Below are 16,013 nucleotides of genomic sequence, written 5' to 3' on the forward strand. Positions count from 1 at the left end.
TGTAGATCTGACATTGTTTCAAAGGTACAAATTCAACATACAGTATGTTATACAAGGTTTATTATCTATGTTGAAAATTGATTACCATGAGGACATAATCCTGTGGTTGAAATTTCACCCTGAAAACAGTTGATGACCTTTATTAAATCCAATGTATTTTCCACGTCACAATACTTTGACAAATGATGTTGAAACAACACTGACACAACCAGTTTGTGCCCAGTGGGATACCTCCCAGCCTACTCTGAAATGTTACCATATGGTCTCAATTTCACCCCAAAGCATTTCCTTTGTAATTGTGGTCAGTTACATACAGTGCCTTTGGAAAGTATTCAGACCCCTTGACTTTTTCCACATTTTGTTACGTTACAGCCTTATTCGAAAATTAATGAAATTGTTTTTTCACCCTCAATCTACACACAATACCCCATAATGTCAAAGCAAAAACAGGTTTAGAAAATGTTGCACATTTATTACAAATAAAAAGCTGAAATAACATTTACACAAGTATTCAAGTATTCAGACCCTTTACTCAGTACAATGTTGAAGCACCTTTGGCAGCGATTACAGACTAGTCTTCTTACAGCTGAGTCTTCTTGGGTATGACGCTACAAGCTTGGAACAGCTATATTTGGGGAGTTTCTACCATTCTTCTCTGCAGACCCTCTCAAGCTCTGTCCGGTTGGATGGGTAGCATTGCTGCACAGCTATTTTCAAGTCTCTCTATAGATGTTCGATCAGGTTCAAGTCCGGACTCTGCCGGGGCCACTCAAGGATGTTCAGAGACTTGTCCCGAAGACACTCCTGTGTTGTCTAGGCTGTGTGCTTCGGGTCATTGTCCTGTTGGAAGGATAACCTATGCCCCAGTCTTTTGGTCTTGAACAGGTTTTCATCAAGGATCTCTCTGTACTTTGCTACGTTCATCTTTGCCTCGGTCCTGAATAGTCACCCAGTCCCAGCCGCTGAAAAACATTCCCACAGCATAATGCTGCCACCACCATGTTTCCCCATAGGAAGGTTTCCTCCAGATGTGACGCTTGGCATTCAGGCCAAATAGTTCAATCTTGGTTTCATCAGACCAGAGAATCTTGTTTCTCATGGTCTGAGAGTCTTTAGGTGCCTTTTGGAAAACTTCAAGCGGGCTGTCATGTGCCTTTTACTGAATAGTGGCTCCCGTCTGGCCACTACCATGAAGACCTGATTGGTGGAGAGCTACAGAGATTAGAGTTCCTCTGTGGAGATGGGATAAACTTCCAGAAGGACAACAGAGGTCTGTCAGAGTGACCATCAGGTTCTTGGTCACCTCTCTGACCAAGGCCCTTCTCCCCCAATTGCTCAGTTTGGCTGGGCGGCCAGCTCTAGGAAGAGCCTTGGTGGTTTTAAACTTCTTCCATTTAAGAATGATGGAGGCCACTGTGTTCTTGGGGACCTTCAATGCTGCAGACATTTTTTGGTACCCTTCCCCAGATGTGTCTCGACAAAACCTGTCTCTGAGCTCTACGGAGAATTCCTTTGACTTCATGGCTTGGTTTTTGCTCTGACATGCACTGTCAACTGTGGGACCTTATATAGACAGGTGTGTGCCTTTCCGAATCATGTCCAATCAATTGAATTTACCACAGGTGGACTCCAATCAAGTTGTATAAACATCTCAAGGATGATCAATGGAAACAGGATGCACCTGAGCTCAATTTCCAGTCTCATAGCAAAGGGTCCGAATACTTACGTAAATAAAGTATTTATATTTATTATTTTTAATACATTTGCTAAAATAGATTACTTTGTCATTATGGGGTATTGTGTGTAGATTGCTGGGGATTTTTTAAATGAATCCATTTTAGAATAAGGCTGTAACATAACAACATTTGGAAAAAGTCAAGGGGTCTGAATACTTTCCGAAGGCACAGTACTTCACATGCAATCCATTGTCCTTTTCAACCTTTGTAAATGCAGAGCTGCATTAACGGCTGTCATTTCACTTCTGTTTGGGATAAATGCATAGTTCCATTTTGTCTGGAAGGGAGACTAATTCTAACTTGCATGCTCCATCCTGACTACTGCCAAGCTTATGATGTTCTAAACTGTGGTCAAAACCAGAATTTCAGAGCCACTCAAAATAGCAGGGTAGATTCTCATAGCTTTGTAAATGTAATTAATGGATGGTTAGAAGTTGGCATGGTAGTAATGTGCCTTATTTCCCTAAAATAAATCTCATGTTTCCCTTGGAAGGAAACAGCACAATTCTGCAAGAGCACTGAATATTGTAAGTCTACAAACATTAGCATTCAGTCAACATGACTCACACAATTGAGTGCAAACCAAGTGATTTCAGTAGACAGGCATGTAGTGTGATTATAATACCAATGAGCTTGGTTATATAAATCTCTCTGTGTGGTTGAGAGGAGAACCGTCTTCCTGCCTGTCCATCAGAGTGATGGAGCCACTAGAGCAGGGGGGAGAGGAGAGGACTTATGCACACCCAACCATTGCTCACAAGCTGGACAGAAAAATATGCCCACAGAAACAGGATAAAATGTCTGTTCTCTGTTTGCGGCTTCCAAGTGTGTTTTATGAAAGATCACTGGAGCAGGCTGCCCAGCAGAAGGAGCTCTCGGTGTGGCCAGTGCACACAGAGAGAGGGGGAGGGAGAAGGGGGGATCTGAAGTCCCATTCTTTCATTCTTCCAGGGCTCTCAGCCACAGATGGTGGAAGAAAACACTCCATGTGGTCAGAGGGTAGAGGAGAGACTCAGACACAAGTAGCCTGTCACGTACAGCCTCCTCTCCTCTCACAGCTGTACATACAGTAGGGCCTATGTGCACTATATTAAAGTGGATGTTACGGCTCCCTCCCTAATCATGTAAAGTAGATACAGTACTTGTATGACAGGGACTATTCCGAGGAGAATGCTACTGATACATACTGGAAGTGTATGACGCAAGTTCTCCGACATCCCATGTGAAGAGCATTGAATACTTGGAGAGGCCCTTTGAATGACAATGCATTTCAATCCATTATAGTGCATCTGTAACTGTGGCTCCTCTGATTGGAAGGGTGTTGGCCTTGGTAATCATATGGATCAGCATCACAAAGTTTCACAAACAAATAGGGAGACAGTTGGAGAGGCAGAGACAGCTACTGCAATAGAGATGGAGCCAGGAACTAAGAGCTGCCTGCGGGTGTGTAAGTTGGGTTGAAGGAGAGAAATGGAGAGAAAGGCAGAGAGTTAGAAGCTGCTGGATTGAGTTAAGAGTAATAGCTGAGTGAAGTCAGACTGGCAGAGCGTTGACTAGACGGAGCCAGCAGTCTCACTGGGAGAGACTAGCCAATGGGGACAGAGCTAGAGCCTGCCAATCATCATAAAGCCCCTCCCCTAGCCAGCCACCACTCCATCACTTACTTCCACTAGGATCTCACAGTGGCTCACAGAACCAGTAGCCCCTTGTCCACACAGTTCCAGAAGATACACCACCAGTAACTGTGTGTGTGTGTGTGTGACACACTGCAAACTGGGGCTCAAACCTCTCAGCCAGACTGCTAGAACATGCTGTACCCTAATGAGAGCACACTCACATGGGAAGGGAGGGGTTTATTGGGTCCTTACCTCATTGTGGAAATAACATTGTCTTGCCCATATTCCTGTCTGAGGTTAACAGGCACCATCAGTCTCTGTCGTTCCCTCTCTCTCCTTGGCTGGCTGTAGGAACTAGGCCCACTGGGACACTCACTGTGCTGCTGTACAGTGGCTGCTCATTATTATTACTATGATTATATGTGCCCCTGTGAGCGAGAATGTGTGTGTGTGTGTGTGTGAGTGTGTGTGTGAGAGAGTGTGTGTGAGAGCGAGTGATCCGCTCCAGCCCCTTGTGAAGAACAGTAGCACTATAAACTAACACTCAAAACCTGTGCTGGTTTCCAAATTAAACAAATCCATTCGTGACCCACTAATGACCCAAGGTAACCTGAAAGATCTCTATCGATAGTTGTGAGAATACAGTGGTGAGGGGGGGGGGGGGGGGGGGACGACAAATAGACAAACATAGTCTGCTTAAACTAACAACACAAACAATTATACGTTTTCATGTATTTATTGAACACAACGTGTAAACATTCAGATTGCAGGGTGGGAAAAGTATGTGAACCCTTGGATTTAATAACTGGTTGACCATGCTTTGGCAGCAATAACCTCAACCAAACGTTTTCTGTAGCTGCGGATCGGACCTGCACAACGGGTCAGGAGGAATTCTGGACCATTCCGCCTTATAAAACTGTTTCAGTTCAGCAAATTCTTGGGATGTCTGGTGTGAATTGCTCGAGGTCATGCCACAGCATCTCAATTGGGTTGAGGTCAGGACTCCAGAAGGCGTATTTTCTTCTGTTGAAGCCATTCGGTTGTTGATTTACTTGTGTTTTGGGTCGTCGTCATGTTGCATCACCCAAATTATGTTGAGCTTCAATTGGCAGACAGCCTAACAGTCTCCTGAAAAATGTCTTGATACACTTGGGAATTAATTTTTCCATTAATGATAGCAAGCAGTCCAGGCCCTGAGGCAGCAAAGTAGCCCCAAACCATGATGCTCCCTCCACCAAACTTTACCGTTGGGATGAGATTTTGATGTTGGTGTGCTGTGACTTTCCTTCTCCAGTGTTGTGTGTTCCTTCCAAACAACTCAACTGTAGTTTCATCTGTCCACAGAATATTTTCCCAGTAGTGCTGTGGAACATCCAGGTGCACTTTGGCAAACTTCAGACTAGCAGCAATGTTTTTTTTGGACAGCAGTGGCTTCTTCTGTGTTGTCCTCCCATGAATACCATTCTTGTTTAGTGTTTTATGTATCATAGACTTGTCAACAGAGACATTAACATGTTCCAGAGATTTCTGTAAGTCATTAGCTGACACACTAGGATTCTTCTTAACCTCATTGCTCTTGCAGTCATCTTTGCAGGACAGACACTCCTAGGGAGAGTAGCAAGTGCTGAACTTTCTCCATTTATAGACTATTTGTCTTACCGTGGACCAATGAACATCAAGTCTTTTAGAGATACTTTTGTAACCCTTTCCAGCTTTATGTAAGTCAACAATTCCATTTCTTTTGTTGGAGGCATGGTTCACATCAGGCAATTATTTTTGTGAATAGTAAACTCAAATGTTGTTATTGTTTTTTATATGGCAAGGCAGCTCTAAGCAACTTCTCCAATCTCATTGGACTCCAGGTTAGCTGACTCCTGACTCCAGGTTAGCTGACTCCTGACTCCAGGTTAGCTGACTCCTGACTCCAGGTTAGCTGACTCCTGGTTAGCTGACTCCTGACTCCAGGTTAGCTGACTCCTGACTCCAGGTTAGCTGACTCCTGACTCCAGGTTAGCTGACTCCTGACTCCAGGTTAGCTGACTCCTGACTCCAGGTCAGCTGACTCCAGGTCAGCTGACTCCTGACAATTAGCTTTTGAAGAAGTCATTCGCCTAGGGGTTCACATACTTTTTCTAACCTACAGTGTAAATGTTTAAATTAATGTATTCAATATAGACAAACTAATAACACACATTGTTGTTTTTCTTAAGCACTTTGTCTATTGTTGTGACCTAGATAAAGATCAGATCAAATTTGATGACCAATTTATGCAGAAAACCAGATAATTCCAAAGGGTTCACAGTTTTTCTTGCCACTGTATATTGTATTGTCTTGACAATATCGCATTCATTTTGCGCTGGTTGGCTGTACCTGCACGAAAATTCCAGTAGTTTTCCTTCATAGCTTGTTCTCCAAATGTTTTTCAGCACTTTTATTTCAATGACTGATCAAAACTCGTTTGCGCATGGGTCTCTCGCCTCTCTGCAGCAGACATGAGCCATATGTTTGGGACATCAAATCTCAATAAAAAAAAATCACAGTATCAAATCACAATACATATAGAATCACAATACATATCGGGCCCTAAGTATCTGTGATAATTTCGTATCGTGAGTTCCCCCAGCCCTATTGAATAGGCTTTGTAATTCATGACGCCTCAGGTGCAATTCTGATATTCAACCACCAGATGGCACAAAGCATCAGTCTGGACCAGAAGGTGTCTACACTCCACATGTATAAACTGCACCATGGCTTTGGGAACAGTACCAGAGGAAAATCTACTGACTCTTCAATCCAACAGTGATGTCAGCATGAAACGACTTTCCTTACTCTGTTAACCACATACCACCTTCGAGTCACACAGACACCAGTGGTTAAAAGTACTTAAGTAGAAATACTTTAAAGTACTACTTAAGTAGGTTTTTGGTATCCGTACTTTCCTATTTATATTTTTGACAACATTTACTTCACTACATTCCTGAGGAAATAATGTACTTTTTACAATTTTCCCCTGACACCAAGGTATTTTTTACATTTGGGATGCTTAGCAGGACAGAAAATTGTAAAATTCACACTTCTCAACAGAACCTCCCTGGTCATCCCTACTGCCTCTGATCTGGCGGACTCACTAAACACAAATGCATCGTTTGCAAATTATGTCTGACTGTTGGGAGTGCCCCTGGCTATCTGTAAATAAAAAACTGTGCGGTCTGGGTTGCTTAATATAAGTTAAGTTAATATAAGTTAATTATTCATACTTTTACTTTTGATACCTAAGTATGTTTAAAAACCAAATACTTTTACTCAAGTAGTAATTTACTGGGTGACTCACTTTTAAGTGAGTCATTTTCTATTAAGGTATCTTTACTTTTAGTCAAGTTTCACAATTGGGTACTTTTTCCACCACTGATAGATACACACAGCAGATGAACAGCTCCTGTGTTTTTATTTTTAATAGAAAAACTAAAAGTAATGAATCAAATGAAAAAGGAACGATCGAGTAATGATGACAGAATAACGTTGAGGGCTGTGTCTCCCAGGCAACCACACCTCTTTTCCTTTAAATCTCACTTCTCACTCCATGAAAAGGCGGTGTGTGTGTGTGTGTCAACAGAGGGTGACTCCACGCTGCCAGTAAGCGTCAATACTGCTGAGTTGAAGAGAAGTGGAGGCTGGGCTACCAATGCAGAGGAGAGAGTAATAAACACTACAAGTGCACATGAATAAGTCCAGCAGCAGAAAACCATAGCTGCTGCTTCCAACATTCACCCAAAACATCACAGCCTATTAACATAACACATGGCTAAAGAATGACAGGAATACAATGGCATATATATCACACACACACACAGTGCCTTGCGAAAGTATTCGGCCCCCTTGAACTTTGCGACCTTTTGCCACATTTCAGGCTTCAAACATAAAGATATAAAACTGTATTTTTTTTGTGAAGAATCAACAAGTGGGACACAATCATGAAGTGGAACGACATTTATTGGATATTTCAAATTTTTTTAACAAATCAAAAACTGAAAAATTGGGCGTGCAAAATTATTCAGCCCCTTTACTTTCAGTGCAGCAAACTCTCTCCAGAAGTTCAGTGAGGATCTCTGAATGATCCAATGTTGACCTAAATGACTAATGATGGTAAATACAATCCACCTGTGTGTAATCAAGTCTCCGTATAAATGCACCTGCACTGTGATAGTCTCAGAGGTCCGTTAAAAGCGCAGAGAGCATCATGAAGAACAAGGAACACACCAGGCAGGTCCGAGATGCTGTTGTGAAGAAGTTTAAAGCCGGATTTGGAAACAAAAATATTTCCCAAGCTTTAAACATCCCAAGGAGCACTGTGCAAGCGATAATATTGAAATGGAAGGAGTATCAGACCACTGCAAATCTACCAAGACCTGGCCGTCCCTCTAAACTTTCAGCTCATACAAGGAGAAGACTGATCAGAGATGCAGCCAAGAGGCCCATGATCACTCTACAGCTGAGGTGGGAGACTCTGTCCATAGGACAACAATCAGTCGTATATTGCACAAATCTGGCCTTTATGGAAGAGTGGCAAGAAGAAAGCCATTTCTTAAAGATATCCATAAAAAGTGTTGTTTAAAGTTTGCCACAAGCCATCTGGGAGACACACCAAACATGTGGAAGAAGGTGCTCTGGTCAGATGAAACCAAAATTGAACTTTTTGGCAACAATGCAAAACGTTATGTTTGGCGTAAAAGCAACACACCATCCCCACTGTCAAACATGGTGGTGGCAGCATCATGGTTTGGGCCTGCTTTTCTTCAGCAGGGACAGGGAAGATGGTTAAAATTGATGGGAAGATGGATGGAGCCAAATACAGGACCATTCTGGAAGAAAACCTGATGGAGTCTGCAAAAGACCTGAGACTGGGACAGAGATTTGTCTTCCAACAAGACAATGATTCAAAACATAAAGCAAAATCTACAATGGAATGGTTCAAAAATAAACATATCCAGGTGTTAGAATGGCTAAGTCAAAGTCCAGACCTGAATCCAATCGAGAATCTGTGGAAAGAACTGAAAACTGCTGTTCACAAATGCTCTCCATCCAACCTCACTGAGCTCGAGCTGTTTTGCAAGGAGGAATGGGAAAAAAAAAAAAATCAGTCTCTCGATGTGCAAAACTGATAGAGACATACCCCAAGCGACTTACAGCTGTAATCGCAGCAAAAGGTGGCGCTACAAAGTATTAACTTAAGGGGGCTGAATAATTTTGCACGCCCAATTTTTCAATTTTTGTTTTGTTAAAAAAGTTTGAAATATCCAATAAATGTCGTTCCACTTCATGATTGTGTCCCACTTGTTGTTGATTCTTCACAAAAAAATACAATTTTATGTCTTTATGTTTGAAGCCTGAAATGTGGCAAAAGATCGCAAAGTTCAAGGGGGCCGAATACTTTCGCAAGGCACTGTGTGTATATATATATATATATATATATATATATATATATATATATATATATATATATATATATATATATATATATATACACACACACGAGTCTATCTGCATTGGTCTGTCTGTATGAGCGTGTGTCTGTATGAGCGTGTGTCTATATGTACGAGTGTGCACTTCTGTGTCTGCATCTATGCATATGAAGTTGAGTGTGTTTCACATAGCCAGGGTCTGGTATATTAGCGTTGAGGGTATATTTAAGAGGACAGGTTATGTAGTGACACAGGAACTCTGACCTATAGAGCTGTAGCCTGCAGGAGGTGATGCACTAGGATAGAAGCCAAAAACAAAACAAACAAAAAAACATTAAAAAAAACTAAAAATAATGAACTGGATCAACATAATAAAAAAGTCCTTCAAAAAGGCAGGAGCTCAGAGTTTCAAAATAAGCCACTCACTGACTCTTCTTTCTCTTATTAAAATATCTAGGTTTTTCTTTACTCCCCCTCCCCTCCCCCTACCCTCTCGCAGGTCCTCTGGCCCACTGCAGCAGCGAGCCTCCGTTGTCTGATGGGGGTTAAGGAAGTGCCTCCCCCTCCCCAGCACCTCTCTTTCTCTATCCACATCTCTGCTCCTCACAAGCAAAGCACAATAGTCAGGGCCATGGAGGATGGAAACCAGGAGGGTGTCTCCCAGACTCCCATAATGCTCATTCTTCCTCTGTTCGTCCTCCTTCTCCATGTTGTAGTCATGGGGTGGTATACACAAAGCTGGACCAGGGACCACAGTACAGTTCACTGGGGTGGTAGTTGGGGTAGAGGGGAGGGTCCCTCCATAGTCCTGCAGGGCAGTGAGTCCACATGTCGGTTTGCATGTCCGTCTCCATGTGCGTCTCTCCATAGTCCTGCAGGGCAGTGAGTCCACATGTCTGTCTGTATGTCTCCTCGTTCGTCTCTCCCTCCAGTAATCCACTCAGGGGCCCAATGGGACGACAGCCAAGAGGGGGGCAACAGTCTTTGAGAATAGCTATCCATCTCGCTTTCACACACAAAAAACCTACATGCTCACAGACACATACAGAATCACATACAAAGGCAGTGGAACAAACATACACACACTGATTCAGACGAACATGCACTCGCACACACTCTGGGAGGCTCTCTGTTGGGGGTTGAGTCAGGCCTTGTTTGCTATGTCCCATCCTCTGCCTCTTCTTCCTCTGAACAGTAGTCTTGTCCCTGTGGGCACACCACAGATGAGAGAGATGAGACAGAAGAGAGTGATGAGAGGCAGGACAGATAGCATCTCCGTAGGATAAATGGAGAAGTTAGATAAGGGGTGAGTTGATAGGACTAAAGTAGTCTTTTAAAGTCCTAATCTGAATGCATCTCAATTTGAAGTATTTCCTGCCTGTCAGAGTTGGCTTTTAGCAGCCCCCAATCTCACAGGAGACAGTCTCTTTAAAAGGTTCAGGTCCTGCTGGCTGGCTGGCTGGCTGGTCCCCCCCCCCCTCACCTTCTCAATCTTCTCATCCAACATCCTGAAGAACTCCTGCTGGCTCTCTGATGTGTGGATACTGAGAGCGAGGGAGGGAGAGAAAGTGAGAGCGAGGGAGGGAGAGAAAGTGAGAGCGAGGGAAGGAGAGAAAGTGAGAGCGAGGGAAGGAGAGAAAGTGAGAGCGAGGGAGGGAGAGAAAGTGAGAGCGAGGGAGGGAGAGAAAGTGAGAGCGAGGGAGGGAGAGAAAGTGAGAGCGAGGGAGGGAGAGAAAGTGAGAGCGAGGGAGGGAGAGAAAGTGAGAGCGAGGGAGGGAGAGAAAGTGAGAGCGAGGGAGGGAGAGAAAGTGAGAGCGAGGGAGGGAGAGAAAGTGAGAACGAGGGAGGGAGAGAAAGTGAGAACGAGGGAGGGAAAGTGAGAACGAGGGAGGGAGGGAAAGTGAGAACGAGGGAGGGAGGGAAAGTGAGAGCGAGGGAGGGAGGGAAAGTGAGAGCGAGGGAGGGAGAGAAAGTGAGAGCGAGGGAGGGAGAGAAAGTGAGAGCGAGGGAGGGAGAAAGAAAATGAAGGAGGAAGTTAGAGGGGGAGGAAACAGGAGGCAACAAACACACCACTAGAATTTTCCATTACACCCCCCACACACACACACACACCAACACACAGTTCTAAACCCCCGCTTCGGCAAGAGCCTTCGTGGTTGTGGAGGAATTTGAATAATCATTTTATGGAGTACTCCCAACAAAGGTCTATAATCCAAACGCAAACTAAATACAGCTCCAGCACCCATGCTAATCCACTCACAATGTCACCAAACAGAAACAGAGCCACAATACATGTCTGGAAACAAAAAAGACACTAGCCACTCAGCTCCACTAGTGATAACACACTGATTTAATCACACTGCCTGAAACCATTTAGGAATACATATAAAAAGCGCAGTAACACCAATGACTAGCTGATAACATGTGCACACATACTCAGTGGTATTACACACATTTTATTATTACACTCACTGTCACAAACAAACATGTTATTACTCACTTTGTCCTGTTGGCGTTGGCTCCAGAGCCTTCTTTGTGCGGTTTCCCCCTGTACTGTAAAGAGGTCTTCTCCTGAAACACACAGATCAGCTCATAGTTCTGACCCACGACACTGCACACAGAGCCCCCCGAACCCCAATCTGCCCATGTAGTAGGCATGGGGGGATAGAATCTACCTGACCCACCAGCCAGGGCCCTAAAGTTGGAAACATCCGTACCCTGCTGTGTTGTGTGTCATTATGGTTAGGGAAGAGACAGGCTTGCCCTACCCCGGGTGCTGGGAAGAGACAGGCTGCCCTACCCCGGGTGCTGGGAAGAGACAGGCTGCCCTACCCCGGGTGCTGGGAAGAGACAGGCTGACCTACCCCGGGTGCTGGGAAGAGACAGGCTGCCATGTAGATCTCGTGCATGAGAGCCTGGTCTGCCCTGCTCTTGCCTGGACACAGACGCTGGCTGGGATGCTAAAAGGGACTGACCAGGGGAAAAACCTCCTCACCAGCCTGGATCTTTAGAGGTGCTGGCTGTGCTTTGGAGGAGCATGGCATGCCAAGGGTTTAGCATGTTTTAAACTAGGAGCTGCCCACTCCACAGCCTTCAGATCACTCTGCTACTGCGTATGCTCACTACAGGCACTTCATGGATATGCAGCGTCACAAATAAATCTATTTGTTGGTGTGTGCGCACTTTGACTCTGCAGGATTAAAATGTGCGTCTGTGAGAAACAGTCCCCTGTGAGTAGTTCCCGTTAAGCTTTCTAAAAATAGTAAAAGTCACTTCTGAAAATGACATTTGTTCTGCTGCATGTTTTAAGCCAGCTGTCGCATATGTCGAAACTAATGCGACTATGACGACGGCAGCACATTCACAACACTGGTGGAATAAAGAGACACTGAAATGACAATCAACAGTAGGGTAGGAGTTTCATTCCTCTCGAGTTTTGATTCCTTTCCTTCAATCGTTACCTCATCCAAAAGGGTGTGCACTTTTTCCTGGTTATTTTACAGTGTTTGTAGGAAAGAATACATCTTAGCTATTGCTCACAAAATATAGGCCATGAAGGAAAGGGTTAAAACAGCCTTTAGTGCTGCCACATTCCAACACGTTGTCTCTACCTGCTCGGGAGGCACCATGGCTGTGTGTGTTGGGTGGGGGGGGGGCTTCTGTGGACATGTGCATTTAGCACAAACACTGTCTGTTTGCATGTGTTGATAGAATGTCAAAGAGGACTGTGTTTTCTGTGTGTTGATGAACAGTCAGACTGCGTGTGTGTCTCCTCTCTCACCAGGTTCTCCTGGTTGCGTGCGTTCACCCGGTCCTCCTCTCCACGCATGTACTTCACCTCCTCCACTCCTTTCATCTTGTACTCGTCTGTATGGAGAGAGAAAAACCAGAGAGAACAGTTAGATAAATAAAACTACTCCTGCATACGAGTGGCACTGCATATACACACAGAGAAACCCCACCCAACAGTGGACAGAAAAACAGGTAACTATATTCCTGAGGAGATATCCACACACACCCTGTATTATCAGCTGGATTCTGTGTATTTGGCCCTTTCTCTGAAATAGACTCATATGACTGATAGGAAGGAGTGGGAGGGTGGGATGTGCAGTCAGTCTATTTGAATTGTCTCTGCAGCCTGTATGCTGTTCTACTCCTTATCCTCTCACCGTCCCACACACTCTATTCATCGCTCTCTCCTCACACGGTCTCACTCACTCCATCCTCTCGTCGTCTGTCTCTGTGCTTCAGTCCCTCAGACGCAGCATCCTCCCTGACACCTGTATCACCTGTGTGTGTGTGTGTGTCACACTGTGCGTCATCAGTGTGTGAAAGACATCAACATCAGATCAGACACCCTAGAGGGCAGACAGGACTAACTATGAGGAGAGACGGGGGATGGAGAGAGAGAGGGAGGATAAAGAACACACCGTTTTCTCTTCTGCTGCCTGCCTGGGGAATGTAAACATGCCAGAGCAAAGCAGCCCGCCTGAACACGCCTACACACACTACCTCAAACAACACACAGTGAATCAACCATCAGTCACTGTGGCTTAGTAACAGAGACAGGTAACAGGAGAAAAAACGGCTAACACTGAGCAGACATTAAAGGCACATGAATACATTAAGAATGAACCTATAAGGACGAAGGAAAATGACTATATTGTATGGATAATGTTTTTATCTATTCCCATCCGTCTTCTTTTAGCCTGGTCCCAGATCTGTCCAGGTATGTCCTTGTATGGCATGACAATAACAACAACAGGCAGTTGGCTAAAGCACAGAGATCTGGGACCAGGTTGCCTACATTTGTCCATATTGGAGTGGATGTGTATCAGTGAGTGTGCGTCTCCACTGGCACTGACTGTGACAGACGACAGGGTGAAACAGAGGCGACAGGGCTGCTTGCTTCGTCTTGATGATGATAGGGCCATTTTAGGGACAATGACAGAGAAAGCGATTCTATTTTGAGAAAAACTGATTCTCTAATGTGGACATCTTTCTCATTAGGAGCTGGAGCTCTGTGTCGACCTTTAAGAGCTGACTGAGTGGCTTTGTGTCAGTTGGAACTAGTGTGTGTCAGTTTGTGCATGAGTGTGTGTCCATTCCCTGTCAGGCTGAGTGGTCAGGGCAGGCTGTCACTCTCTCCTTTCTGCAGTCTGCCAGTCAGAGCCCCCTGCCTGGTCAGGCTCCCTCCCAGCTCAAACTGTCTCCATAGGACTGAAGCAGGCATGACATTTACACTAACCCTGCCCTGTCTGATAGAGAACGACCGATTATCGTCCGAGCCGATATATCGGGACGCTATTGGCCTTTTCTTGTCTAACAGCCTTTCTCGATCGTCCATCTACATAGCAAAACTGCTGCTATGCCAGTCACCACTCACCGCCTGAGCCACGAGCACTGCACAATGCCGTGGAATGTCTATCTGGGTCTAGGACCAAAAGGCTACTCAACAGCTTTTACCCCCAAGCCATAAGACTCCTGAACAGGTAATCAAATGGCTACCCGGACTATTTGCATTTTGTCCCGCCCACCCCCACCCCTCTTTTACACTACTGCTGCTCTCTGTTTATCATATATGCATAGTCACTTTAACCATATCGACATGTACATACTACCACAATCAGCCTGACTAACCGGTGCCTGTATTATAGCCCCCCTCCTGTATTATAGCCCCCCTCCTGTATTATAGCCCCCCTCCTGTATTATAGCCCCCCTCCTGTATTATAGCCCCGCTGCTGTTATTTTTCACTGCCTTTATTTCTTTACTTACATTGTTCACCTAATACCTATTTTTAACTTAAAAATTGCACTGTTGGTTATGGCCTGTAAGTCAGCATTTCACTGTAAGGTGTTGTATTCAGCGCAGGCAACAAATACACTTTGATTTGATGAGGGGAAAACCAGCAGCAGCAGCAAGCTAGCACATTCTCCAATAGAAAGGTGCAGTACTGAGAAACGGATTAACAGACTGACTAAAATCGAACTCCTGTTGCAAGTATCAGTTTAGTTTAATCCACTAATAATAAGGCTCGCGCTGACGTGCCTGGACATGCATGCAATAAGCAGGCTAGCTAGCTAAGCAGAAAGCTGTGACCTGTTAGCAAAGATTACTGATAACTAACCCTTTCATCTGATGTGCTAGCAAGCTGGCTAGATGAGTCGTTTTGAATTGTCCTGGCTGCTACTTTTTCCAGATCACAGATGACTGAAAATAAGGATTTGTGATCACAAATCATGACATTGGACCCACTTGCACTGAATAGATGTTCATTTAGATTGTCAAACTAACTGTGCCTATACGATGTCCTTCCATACAGTTGTGACATGTTGGAGTGATGCTTCTATGCAAATGTTGTTGATCAGTACACTAATATACACAAGAGTGTACAAAACAGTAGGAGCACCTTGCTAATATTGAGTTGCACCCCCTTCTGCCCTCAGAACAGCCTATATTCGTCGGAGCACGGACTTCAAGGTGTCGAAAACGCTCCACAGGGATGCTGAACCATGTTGACTCCAATGCTTCCCACTGTTCTAGATGGCTGGATTCCCTTTGGTTGGTGGACCATTGATATACACAGAAAACTGTTGAGCGTGAACAACCCAGCATCGTTGCAGTTCTTGACACTCAAACCAGTGCGTCTGGCTCCTACTACCATACCCTGTTCAAAGGCACTTAAATATTTTGTCTTGCCCATTAACCATCTGCCTGGCACAGACACAAGCCATGTCTCAATTGTCTCAAGGCTTAAAAATCCTCCTTCAACCTGTCACCAACATTTTCCAATTTAATGATATTGAATATCGGCCATTGACCCTAAAAAAAAAAAAACTATTGGTCATTCTCTACTGCCTGGGTTGGTTCCCTACCAATATACTATGTCAGACCAGGAGTCATTATTACTGCCCTGCAAGCCTGCCTGGCCAGGTAACAACACTATATTCCACTATTTTCCTAGCCGTTTCAAAATGAAAGGGGAAATGTGATCTCATACTAGGGGAGACTATTACTCTCATATTACTTACAGCTCAAGTCTAAAGAGGATGTTTCTTATGCACACGTAATCTATACTGAACAAAAATGTAAACGCAACATGTAAATTGTTGGTCCCATGTTTCATGGGCTGAAATAAACGATGCCAGAGATTTTCCATACCCACAAAAGCTTATCATTTAGCTCAAAACTTGCACACATT

At 44.4% G+C, this 16,013-nt stretch overlaps 1 protein-coding gene across 3 annotated transcripts in view; it reads right to left on the minus strand.

The window, feature by feature from the left end:
* Positions 1-5,768: 5,768 nt before the first annotated feature.
* Positions 5,769-16,013, minus strand: part of zgc:92140 (DUF4612 domain-containing protein) — a 32,907-nt gene continuing 22,662 nt past the window's right edge. For all 3 annotated transcript variants that reach the window (XM_021603924.3, XM_021603927.3, XM_021603925.3), the window contains 4 exons: positions 12,593-12,678; positions 11,312-11,382; positions 10,295-10,355; positions 5,769-10,017 (listed from right to left, as the gene is read on the minus strand). In XM_021603924.3, coding sequence (XP_021459599.1) covers positions 9,970-10,017; positions 10,295-10,355; positions 11,312-11,382; positions 12,593-12,678 — 266 coding nt within the window. In that variant the 3' untranslated portion in view covers positions 5,769-9,969. The remainder of the gene's footprint in view (positions 10,018-10,294; positions 10,356-11,311; positions 11,383-12,592; positions 12,679-16,013) is intronic.

The sequence above is a fragment of the Oncorhynchus mykiss genome, chromosome 5 (genome assembly GCF_057628025.1).
Source record: "Oncorhynchus mykiss isolate SJ-2025 chromosome 5, ASM5762802v1, whole genome shotgun sequence".
Classification (NCBI taxonomy): domain Eukaryota; kingdom Metazoa; phylum Chordata; class Actinopteri; order Salmoniformes; family Salmonidae; genus Oncorhynchus; species Oncorhynchus mykiss.